The sequence below is a fragment of the Lepidochelys olivacea genome (genome assembly GCF_965140295.1).
Source record: "Lepidochelys olivacea isolate rLepOli2 genome assembly, chromosome: 5".
Taxonomy (NCBI): Eukaryota; Metazoa; Chordata; order Testudines; family Cheloniidae; genus Lepidochelys; species Lepidochelys olivacea.
Window position 1 is genome coordinate 96,290,512 of NC_140415.1, and position 12,536 is coordinate 96,303,047.

At 41.1% G+C, this 12,536-nt stretch overlaps 1 protein-coding gene across 1 annotated transcript in view; it reads right to left on the minus strand.

Annotated features, from left to right (window-relative positions):
• VPS13A (vacuolar protein sorting 13 homolog A) overlaps positions 1-12,536 on the minus strand; it is a 262,402-nt gene that overhangs the window by 230,872 nt on the left and 18,994 nt on the right. The window contains exons 5-7 of the mRNA XM_084628103.1: positions 12,402-12,503; positions 11,251-11,360; positions 10,792-10,851 (exon numbers count right to left, since the gene is read on the minus strand). Of these exons, the coding sequence (XP_084484229.1) occupies positions 10,792-10,851; positions 11,251-11,360; positions 12,402-12,503 (272 nt within the window). The remainder of the gene's footprint in view (positions 1-10,791; positions 10,852-11,250; positions 11,361-12,401; positions 12,504-12,536) is intronic.

The window sequence follows — 12,536 nt, forward strand, 5'->3', positions numbered from 1 at the left end:
AAACAGAGATTGTGGTCAAATGCAATCTAATAGCAATAAAGTCCAGACTGTTTCAGGGAAACAAGTAATCCAAAATAAAATAAACAGTTGACTAAGTGTTGAATATGCCTCTGAATAGCCCACAACAAAAAACATTTTTTTTTTTTACTGAGCTTCATATGTTAACCTTGTTAGAGGACTTTCTGCTCTGAATCCAAAAACCCAACAGCTTTTATCAATAGAATTTAACCAGCTAGTCTCCATGTGTTAGATGTACACATAGAGTACCAGAGTATAGTTCTGCAAAATTTATGGCCAGAACATTTGGAAGTGGAAGAGGTGGATGGACTGATAGGTGCATCAGGTCAGAAAACCAAAAGTCATGAACTGGAGGCTGGAGTTATCAATATTATCTGGGCCTTGTCTTGTATTTTCTTGAGGATTCCAGGGTTTAACAGAATGGGGAACAAGAGTACAGTAGAACTTTTCCCTATCAAATAAGAAAAGCAGCTGCTAATGAGCCTGGACTCAGTCCCCCTTGGGAGCAAAACAAGGGGCAACTCTTATTTGCATCAGTAGCAAAGATGACAATTACTTATCCCCTGTTTCAGGTATGCCTTATTCAGAATTTAGTATTTAAAGTCTCACTCACAAGTTACTGAGCAATTCCTACTGAGATGATCTGCCAAATTGTTCTCAGCCCCTGGCATAAAAAGCCTATTAGGCTGACTCGAAAAATGCACCATTCTCCAGACAGAGAAAGATTTTTGCCCCCGCTTGTCTGTTTATATAGTGTAGCACCCTCAGACTGTTTGTTAGAATCTGGACAGTGATGCCTCAATGAAGGCGTAGGACAGTCCTGAAGGCTAAACAAATAGCTCGGAGTTTAATACATTTATGAGCAATCATGATTCCGTCCAAGACCACAAGCCCTTTATCTGGAGTATGTCTAAATGAGCTTCCAGTCCTGCTTGAATGTGTCCATCACAAGAGTCTGAGGCTGGAGATGAAATAAAACACCCTGACAGGCTGAAGAGGGGATCTATCCACAAATATAGAGAGGCCACTGGCAATAAGATTTACAAAATCATGGATAACAGAAGTCATGGGATAAGAGGGAAGGTTATCTCGTGGATTAGTAACTGGTTAAAAGATAGGAATCAAAGGGTAGGAATAAATGGTCAGTTTGCAGAATGGAGAGAGGTAAATAGTGGTGTCCCCCAGACATCTCTACTGGGACCACTCCGATTCAACATATTCATAAATGATCAGGAAAAAGGGGTAAAAGTGAGGTGGCAAAATTTGTAGATGATACAAAACTACTGAAGATAGTTAAGTCCCAGACAGACTGCGAAGAGCTACAAAAGGATTTCTCAAAACTGGGCAACAAAATGGCAAATGAAATTCAATGTTAACATATGCAATGTAATGCACATTGGAAAACATAATCCCAATTATACATATAAAATGATGGGGTCTAAATTAGCTTTTACCACTCAAGAAAGATCTTGGATTCAATGTAGGTAGCTCTCTGAAAACATCCACTCAATGTGCAGCGGCAGTCAAAAAAAGCGAACAGAATGTTGGGAATCATTAAGAAAGGGATAGATAATAAAACAGAAAATATCATATTGCCACAATATAAATCCATGGTTTGCCCGCATCTTGAATACTGCATGCAAATGTGGCTGCCCATCTCAAAAAAAGATATACTGGACTTGGAAAAGGTTCAGAAAAGGGCAACAAAAATGATTAGGGGTACGGAACAGCTTCCATATGAGAGAATAAGACTGGCACTTTTCAGCTTGGAAAAGAGACGACTAAGGGAGGATATGATAGAGGTCTATAAAATCATGACCGGTGTGGAGAAAGTAAATAAGGAAGTGTTATTTACTCCCTCTCATAACACAAGAACTAGGGGTCACCAAATGAAATTAACAGGCAGCAGGTTTAAAAAAAAAAAAAAGAAGGAAATATTTCTTCACACAATGCAGAGTCAACCTGTAGAACTCTTTGCCAGAGGATATTGTGAAGGCCAAGACTACAACAGGGTTCAAAAAAGAACTAGATAAATTCATGGAGAATAGGTCCTTCAGTGGCTATTAGCCAGGATGGGCAAGGATGGTGTCCCTAGCCTCCATTTGCCAGAAGCTGGGAATGGGCAACAGGGAATAAATCAGTTGATGATTACCTGTTCTGTTCATTCCCTCTGGAGCACTTGGCATTGGCCACTGTCAGAAGACAGGATACTAGGCTAGATGGACCTTTGGTCTGAGCCAGTATGGCCGTTCTTTTGTCCCGGAAGCTTGGCGAAGGGCTAACATAGTGCCCATCTTTAAAAGGAGGAGCAGGGGAAGACCAGTCAGCCTGAGTTTGATACCAGGGAAGCTACTAGAGCAGCAGTTCTCAAACTCTGGGCTGGGACCCCAAAGTGGGTTGGAAGCCCATTTTGAGTCGCCAAGGCTGGAGTTAGAAGTGTCTGGGCCCGGGGCCAAAGCCTAAGCCCCACCACCCATGGCGAAAGCCAAAGCCCAAGGGCTTCAGCCCTGGGTGGTGGGGCTCAGGTTACAGGCCCCCAGCCTGGGGCTGAAGCCCTTGGGCTTTGGCCCATCCCACCTGGGGCACTGGGGCTCAGGCAAGCTTAGGTTTTGGTCCCCCTTCCTGGGGTTATGTAGTAATTTCTTTTGGTCAGAAGGGGGTCCCAGTGCAATGAAATTTGAGAACCCCTGTACTAAAGCAATACATAAAACATTCAATCTGCAAATACCGGGAGATGAAGGGATAATCACTAGCAGCCAGCATGGATTTAATAAGAACAAATCACATCAAACCAGCTTGATTTCCTTCCATGACAGGGTAACTGGTTTGGTGGATAGAGGGAATCACAGAATCGTAAGACTGGATCTAATCCAAGAGGTCATCTAGTCCAGTCCCCTGCATCCATGGCAGGCCTGAGCATGATCTAGATCATCTCCAATGGGCATTTGTCTAACCTGCTCTTTAAAAATCTCCAATGATGGAGATTTCACAACCTCCCTGGTCAAAATTTATTCCGCTTAACCACTCTGACAGGAAGTTTTTCTTAATGTCCAACTTAAACGACCCTTGCTGCAATTTAAGCCCATTGCTTCTTGTCCTATCCTCAGAAATTAACGAGAACATTTTTTGTCCCTCCTTGTAACAATCTTTTCTGTACTTGAAAACTGTTATGTCCCCTTTCAGTCTTCTCCTCACCAGACTAAACAAATCCAATTTTTCAGTCTTCCCTCCTGGGTCACGTTGTCTAAACTTTTAATTAATTTTGTTGCTCTTGTCTGGACTTTCTCCAATTTATCCACATCTTTCCTGAAATGTGGTACCCAGAACTGGACACAAATTCTCCAGTTGATATCTAATAAGCACACAGTACAGCAGAAGAATTACTTCTCATGTCTTGCTTACAAACACTCCTGCTAATACATCCCATGTTGTAAAAATAAAAAAGCAAACATCAGGGTTACACTGTAGACTCATATTTAACTTGTGATCCATTATGACCCCTAGATCCCTTTCTGCAGTACTCCTTCCTAGGCAGTCATTCCCCATTTTGTATATGTGCAACTGATTGTTCCTTCTTAAGTAGAGTACTTTGCATTTCTCCTTATTGAATTTCATCCTATTTACTTCAGACCATTTCTCCGGTTTATCCAGATCATTTTGAATGTTAATCCTATGCTCCAAAGCACTTTCAACCCCTCCCAGCTGGGTATAGTCTGCAAACTTTGTAAGTGTACTCTCCATGCCATTGTCTAAATCATTTGATTAACATAAAGATATTAAACAGCACCGGAACCAGAACGGATCCCTGCAGGACCTCACTCAATATGCCCTTCCAGTTTGACTGTGAAACACCGATAGGCTTGAAAGCTTATGCTCAAATAAACTGGTTAGTCTCTAAGGTGCCACAAGTACTCCTTTTCTTTTTGTGAATACAGACTAACACGGCTGTTACTCTGAAACCTGTCGTTTTCCAACCAGTTATGCATCCACCTTATAGTACCTCCATCTAGGTTGTATTTCCTAGTTTGTTTATGAGAAGGTCATGCGAGACAGTATCAAAAGCCTTACTAAAATCTAGATAGACCACACCTACTGCTTTCCCCAATCCACAAGGCTTGATACCCTGTCAAAGAAAGCTATTAGGTTGGTTTAACACCGTTTGTTCTTGACAAATCCATGCTGACTGTTATTTATGACAGTATAACTTCTAAGTGTTAGTAAATTGACTGCTTAATTATTTGCTCTATTATCTTTCCGAGTACTGAAGTTAAGATGACTGGTCTGTAATTCTCCTGGTTGTCCTTATTTCCCTTTTTATAGTTTGGCACTATATTTGCCCTTTTCCAGTCCTTTGGAATCTCTCCCATCTTCCATGACTTTTTGAAGGTAATCGCAAATGGCTCAAATATCAACTTGGTCAGCTCTGTGAGTATTCTAGGACGTATTTCATCAGGTCCTGGTGACTAGAAGACATCTAACTTGTCTAAGTAATTTTTAAATTGTTCTTTCCCTATTTGAGCCTCTGAGCCTACCTCATTTCCACTGGCATTCACTATGTTAGACATCCAACCGATACTAACCTTTCTGGTGAAAACAAACAAAAAGGTCATTTAGCACTTCTGCCATTTCCACATTTTCTATTATTGTTCTCCCTCTCCATTCTTGGTTTTCCTCTTGCTTCTAATGTATTTATAGAATGTTTTCTTGTTACCCTTTATGTCTCTAGCTAGTTTAATCTCGTTTTGTGCCTCGGCCTTTCTTTTTTTGTCCCTATATCTTGTGTTACTTGTTTATATTCATCCTTGGTAACCTGACCTAGTTTCCATTTTTTGTGGAATGCAGGGGACCTAATATACTTAGACCTCAGCAAGGGTTTTGACACAGTCGTCAGATTGGACAGAGGTCTCAAGTGGGTTCCACAGGGATCTGTTCTGGGTCCGACGTTAACATCTTTATTAATTACCTAGATGTAGTTAATAGACAGGTGGGTAGAAAGTTGGCTAGATTGTCGGGCTCAAAGGGTAGTGATCAATGGCTCCATGTCTAGTTGGCAGCCGGTGTCAAGTGGAGTGCCTCTGGGGTCGGTCCTGGGGCTGGTTTTGTTCAATGTCTTCATAAATGATCTGGAGGATGGTGTGGATTGCACTCTCAGCAAATTTGCGGATGATACTAAACTAGGAGGCGTGGTAGATACGCTGAAAGGTAGGGATAGGATACAGAGGGACCTAGACAAATTGGAGGATTGGGCCAAAAGAAATCTGATGAGGTTCAATAAGGATAAGTGCAGGGTCCTGCACTTAGGACGGAAGAACCCAATGCACGGCTACAGACTAGGGACCAAATGGCTAGGCAGCAGTTCTGCGGAAAAGGACCCGAGGTGACAGTGGACGAGAAGCTGGATATGAGTCAACAGTGTGCCCTTGTTGCCAAGAAGGCCAATGGCATTTTGGGATGTATAAGTAGGGGCATAGCGAGCAGATCGAGGGACGTGATCGTCCCCCTCTATTCGGCATTGGTGAGGCCTCATCTGGAGTACTGTGTCCAGTTTTGGGCCCCACACTACAAGAAGGATGTGGAGAAACTGGAGAGAGTCCAGCGAAGGGCAACAAAAATGATTAGGAGTCTGGAACACATGACTTATAAGGAGAGGCTGAGGGAACTAGGATTGTTTAGTCTGCAGAAGAGAAGAATGAGGGGGGATTTGATAACTGCTTTCAACTACCTGAGAGGTGGTTCCAGAGAGGATGGTTCTAGACTATTCTCAGTGGTAGAAGAGGACAGGACAAGGAGTAATGGTCTCAAGTTGCAGTGGGGTAGGTTTAGGTTGGATATTAGGAAAAACTTTTTCACTAGGAGGGTGGTGAAACACTGGAATGCGTTACCTAGGGAGGTGGTAGAATCTCCTTCCTTCGAGGTTTTTAAGGTCAGGCTTGACAAAGCCCTGGCTGGGATGATTTAATTGGGGATTGGTCCTGCTTTGAGCAGGGGGTTGGACTAGATGACCTCCTGAGGTCCCGTCCAACCCTGATATTCTATGATTCTATGACAGCATACTGATCAAATTTGCAGATGACACAAAGCTGGGAGGGGCAGGAGGAGGAGGGCTGCCAACACTTTAGAGAACAGAGCTAAAATTCAGAGGGATCTTGATAAATTGGAGAACTGGATTATTATATACAACAAAATGAAATTCAACGAAGATAAATGCAAGGTGCTACATTTAGGGAAGGAAAACTAAATGTACAAATATAGAATGGGTTATAACTGGCTTGGCAACAGCACTGCTGAGAAAGATCTAGGAGCTGTGGTGGATCACAATGTCAACCTGAGTTAGCACTGCGATGCTGTTGCAAAATGCAATTTGAAGTTACATTAACAGAGGAATAGCATGCAAGTCATGGGACGTAACAGAACTGTTCTATTCGGCACTGGTTAGGCCTCAGCTGAGTCCTGCATGAAAAGACTGGCCAGCAACAGGAGATTGATGGCTCCTCAGGAGGAGAGATGAAGATAAGGAAACCAAACCTATCTCAGCTAGGTTGATGCAATCAAGATGACCATGGCTTTGTCCTGTTTGATTCTGTTTAGGACCTTGAGGATCAGCAGCAGGAGAGGTAAGTTGTATACAAGGTTCTCCACCCAGAAGAGAAAGGCATCCTCCTGAGCACAGCAATGCAAACCTCCCCTTTTAACAGAACATTGCACTGGCTACAGTGGCAAAGAGATCTGTTTCTGGAAATCCCCAGTTTAGATCTGTCTGTCTGAGTATGGATTTCTCTAGTTTCCACCCATGAACTTGAGTGAAGCGCCTGCTGAAATCCTCAGCTACAGTGTTTTGATTTGGTAGGTAGACTATCCAGAGCAGGATATCATGGGTTGTTCAGCAATTCCATAATTTCATAGCCTCTGTGGAGAGGAAAGGGGGATTTCAGTCCCCATTGTTGATTTATGGAGGTACATACTGGCCCTGTTGTCTGTCGTTATGTGGACAGACTGTCCTTTTATCATGGGTAGGAAGCGCAGACAGGTGTACCTGATAGCTCTGAGCTCCAGAACATGGATGTGTAAAGAGGAATTTTGGGCAGCCCATCTGTCCTAGTTAGCTCTGGTGATGAGCTCCAAGGACAGATGCATCAGGAACTACTGCGAGAGCTACTGGAGGATAGCTGAATGAGACCCCCCAAACACACTTTGTCTGGATTCTTCCACCACTCAAGGAAAACTAGAATAAGACAGGGGATCGAGAGCAACTTGTTTAGACTGTCTGTTGGGTGTGTATAAATGGACTTGAACCTGACTTGGAAGCAACGCAATGAAACGTGACAAAGGTACACACTGCCACACACCCAGAAAGCTGCAGGCATGATCTGGCAGTGACTTGAGGACTGATTTGAACTTGTGTGATCAGCTATGACAGTGCAAGGAAACTCATATGGCAGATACAGATCACAGCACCAATCAGATCTGGAAGGAGCAGGTTTGGGTAAGTGATAAATCTTAGACCTTTTTGGCACATCCTCTGGGATGTGACCTGTGAGAAGCACCATCCAAAGATCTTGGCTCTTTCCTACCTCAGACAGGACTGAAGAGAAGACTCAGCTTATTTTCAAGAAGTATGAGGTCTCCTACAGTAAGGGGGAGGAGGGGCACCACAGAAGAAGTTTGGGGACCACTGCTGTAGAGGAACCTGGGGTTTAACTCAAGCTGCTAATCCAAGTTAAAATCCAAAATGCCTGGTCTTCACTGCTATTTTAACTCAAAATTAAGAACATCATCCTGAGAAATCGGGGGAGAGGAATGGGATTTTTTTTTGCTTGTTTGGAGTTTACATAAATAGCTGCTAAATGTATCATTTCACTGTTTTCCCAAGGATAGTCCTGCTAGTCTGTCACCAACAGAACAATGGGGGAGAACAGCTGGGCTTTTTGGGTGTGGGGTTTCAAAAGAAGAAAACATTACTCATAAAAGCACAAAAAATGGTAACATTTCTGGGGCAGGGGTGGTACCAGACACTACTTTTAATTCTATTTTCCGAAGTTTGACTGGTTTACCATGATTGTGCATCTTTAAATACATGGAAAGGCAAAAAAAAAAAAAAAAAAAAAAAATGATCTAAGAGCTTTTGACTGTTCCTGATACAAATAATTGCATCATTGCATCTTTCCATTCCAGAACATTTTTAGGGCTCGAAGTTTTTTTTCTTACTTCCCACTGGACTCACTGACTTAAGTAAGAGACCATTCAGGACCTTTTCTCCCTCCTTTCCCCTTCCCTTCCAAAACAGTTCATCTAGTCACTTGTTTTCACCACCTCCCCTCTTCTGGAGTACATTCTCGAATGGTGGCAGCTTCAATACTATCATTTAAAATCTGAACATCAGACTATCGTACTTAAATTCCAATTATGGTTAAAAAAAAAAAAAAGAAGTAGAAGTGCAGTATCTACTTAGGATATGGTGGTTGCAATTTTGTATGCAATTTAATGCTAGCAACACATTGTCGCAATTTGTGTTTAGTGTTACAGCAGTCCTGAGTGAGAAGTGAATTAAAAAGCTCTTCCTCAGTCCTGAAATCTGGGTCTAGGATTGGAACAGTGTATAAAGTGTCCAAGGATGTGTTTAAACATTCCCAGATTAGTGGGGGACAGCTATTAAAATGGAGTATAGATACAAGGCAAACTTCTGGGACAGTTAGAAATGAGTTCTAGAAGCTGTTAGCCTTTGTATTTAGGATACTGGCAATTGCTACGATTAACTCTGGCTGTCAGGCCCAGGAGGGCAATAGGATTTGCCTACACAGTGGGGCAATGCACGCTAAAGGGCATTCTAAAACGCACCAACATGCTGCACACTAACTAGTCCAGCCCAGCATGTGGACCCTGCTGACACATACACAGTTCCATAGTGCACATTAACATAGTACTGATTCAACAGTAACACACACTGTGACACTGGCAGACCATGTGCCAGCTCATGTCAGAATCCAAGGCCAATGTACTTGTGTATTAGTATAGATCAAAGTGATTGTTAAACGTATAAGAGTGTATTTGGAGTTTAAACCATATCCTGTTATAATGTAGTCGCAAACATTTACATTGTGTGTACCCCTTTAACTAAATAACCCATCAAACACAAAAGAAGCCTTGTGGAATGAAAATGAAGAACTTCAACAGAAAAGTGCTAATTTTAAAGCAAATGGTCATTGTGTGTGATGATTAGAGGTCAATCAAAATGCATTCCTCACTCTCCACCATCAACGAAAAAGTCCATGTGGGTAGTGACACACTCGCTTTGTTTTCTGTGAGAAGAATCTATAAGTATGGGTTCAAGGAAAGATCCTAGATTTCTGGACTGTTTGGACTCTTATAGGAAGTGTACCAGATGCAAAGTAGAGATCCCCAGAGACAATCTGGGTACCCTGAAAAGACTTTTCGGAAAGTGGCGGATTATTATATCATTGTCACAATTTGGAATTGCAAACTGTGACTCACCTGTGTATATATTTCATCAGCTTTAACCTCTCAATAACTCTCATTTTCTTTTCTTAGCTAACGAACCTTTAGTTAGTTTATTACAGAATTGGCTACCAGCATTGTCTTTGGTGTAATATCTAGAGTATCAATTGATCAGGAGTAAGCGACTGGTCTCTTGGAGCAACCTAATGTGGTGTGATTTTTGGTTTAAGTGACCCTGTATCATGAAGTCCACTTTGTCTGGGTGGTAAGATGGACTGGTGAATCTATGGTGTCTGTGACTCCATGGTAAGACTGGTATAGTGATTCAGGAGTTTACATTTTCACTGGCTTGGTGAAATATAGTTACAGAATACACCACCAGCTTGGGGTATCTGTCCTGTTTCCTGATAGTCTGCCCTGAAGTAGGCACTCTCAGTTGTGAGCCAATCCAGACAGCACAACATATACTAGCAAACTTTCAATGCATACCAGCCTGGTCTATACCAGAGGTTCTCAAATGTTCTCAGATGTATTCTGCAGAGGTGTGAGAAAGCAGAGTGGAGAGCGGTGACTATTGGCCAGAATTTGACATTCCTGTGTGTACCCCAGAACTTGACAACACTGCAATCAGTCATTCTGTTTGTTCAGCCACCGCCAGCTGAAAACTAAATACCACAGAGCAAGGAATAATCTTAGGCCTTTGTGGGATAAGGTCAGACAGCTGCATATTTGCAGGTTGTTAATCAGAATGGGAGGATGGTTAGAAAGTTATGGAAGAGAGTGAGTGAATAGCGACCTTGGTTTTAGGTGCCCCAATATATTGTTGTTATGGCTAGAAATACTAGAAATGTCTTGAGATAATGAGCAGTTGTTGAAATTAGGAGAATTGGTGACCAAGCAGAGGTTATTATGATGACCCACTAGGAGCCACTATAGGTTATGTGCTTTGTTCGTTAACTATAAGAGACAGGTAAAAATGAATACCTGGGAACAATCCAAGGGAGCTTTTCTTCGGGCAAGGAACTGACACCTAAACTCCCCATCAACTGGACGGAAAGAGGGCCCCTGGAAGCCCAGCTACTGATCACTAGAAACCATCTCAGACTATGGGTAACTATATCTGGGACATCCTAACTTATTAGGTAGGTGTGTGTGTACTTACCTATATATCTATCTAACAAACAGCTGTTTTAGATAAGAGCATACTTGCTTGTATCAATCATTTATCAGATGTACTGATTTAAAGAATATTAATAATATTAATCCAGGAATAAAACATGATGAGTCTACTGGATTCTTTCTAGTATAAAACTAAATTACCTGCAAACTGAGATTCTGAAGTGAGACCCCAAATGACAGGGGGTTCTCTTGATTTGTGATCTAATAAGAGGAAAAAATACAAAAAGAATTACTTAAAATCAGAATACATGAAGAAAAGGAAATAAACAGTTTGCAACATGTGAATAACTGCTTGCACAATTATGCACCCTTATTTTATGTACTTTGAACTCCAAATTTATATTTACATTTATCAAATGCTCATCTCTCATTTATTTATTTTGGGTTTTTTTTAGAAATACATAAATCAATGCTATTTATTACACAGCATACATCCTTAAGAAAGACACAAAAAACACAGCTGAAAACTGCTAGAATATTAGAAGTTCCCTCATAACGTGGAAAGTATAAGGAGGGGAAAAGAAACTAGCTGGGGGTCATCCACAATCATTTAAAATAATACACAAAAGCCAAATGTTCCACATATACAGAAGTACTTACATCATCTTCATATCGAACATGAATGTTGGAAATTTTCACCTGAAGATTTTTGATGACCTGAGTGACTAATTTTTCTACAAAACTGTCTTGTTTCTCTTCTTGTCCTTTATCTAAATTGAAGCACAGGTGTTATATTTTTACTCAAATTAAGTATGAGAGAGAAATAAAACTGAATGGGAAATAATTTTAATATTATAAATTTTGTAACTGATTAGACTCCAGGAATTAACAGTGGTAGGAGCATAATACTTCCTAACTACAAAAGCCACATGCTGGAGTGATTCCATGTATCAGAAGCTGTACTTGCTGCTATACTGTACTGTAGTTGTACTAAACACTACCATTCAGTTTACTTTCATAATGTTTATATCACTGTCCTCTACGGCCTCATCCTGCTTAAGCCTCCAGTGATGTAGTAAGGGGCAGATTTTTAAAGGTATCTGAAAATGCAGACAGGCACCTAGAGGGATTTTCAAAATCCTGCTAGGGGGTTAGGCACCCAGGGGGACTTTCAAAAGCTGCTAGCACCTATCTACACTTTATGTGTCTAAATACCTTTCAAAATCCAGTCCTAAATATCCTCCCTCAACACCTAACAAATTTGCAGTAGAAAACAATAAGGCACTCTATACGTTGTAGAATTAGCCTTTAGGGAGGCATTGCCACAAAGATACAAGAAGATTCTGCGTTGCTGGAGCCAAAATTAAAATTTGCTTCATAACAGAGAGAAAGTGAGTTTGGCAGACAATTGTACAAAAAGGTGAATTATACTTCCAAAGCCCTGTTTATTTTTGAAACTTATGCAGTCCATGTGTCCTGAAAGCTTGATAATGTGACTGAAGTACCAACTATAATAGCTGGCCTACCCCTAGTGTCAATATTTATATGTAATACAAACTTTGGAAATAAAGTAAATATCCTGCACAAAAATGAACAGTAGCCAGTAGCCACCAGTTTTCACAGCTACTAGTTAAGGGATGTTAGTGAATGTACTATATGTTAGTGCACATAACTAAAACATTTTTAAAAATATTGCAAGGGCAGCAACTAATCTGATAGAATTCACATTCAATTAGTTTAACATCAGGCAGCTTTTGGAGTTAAAAGATCTAGCAATACATACAGCCATGTTATTTGTTTTTCCTCCTTACCCTGATCAGCTATTTTCTGTTTTGCATCCTCTATTCTTTGCAGTTCCCTTTGCTTTGCTTCTAGGAGATGTCTGTCTTCCTTTTCAGCATCATATTTTATGCCTACATAAAGAAGGAAGAGAATGTTAAGACACA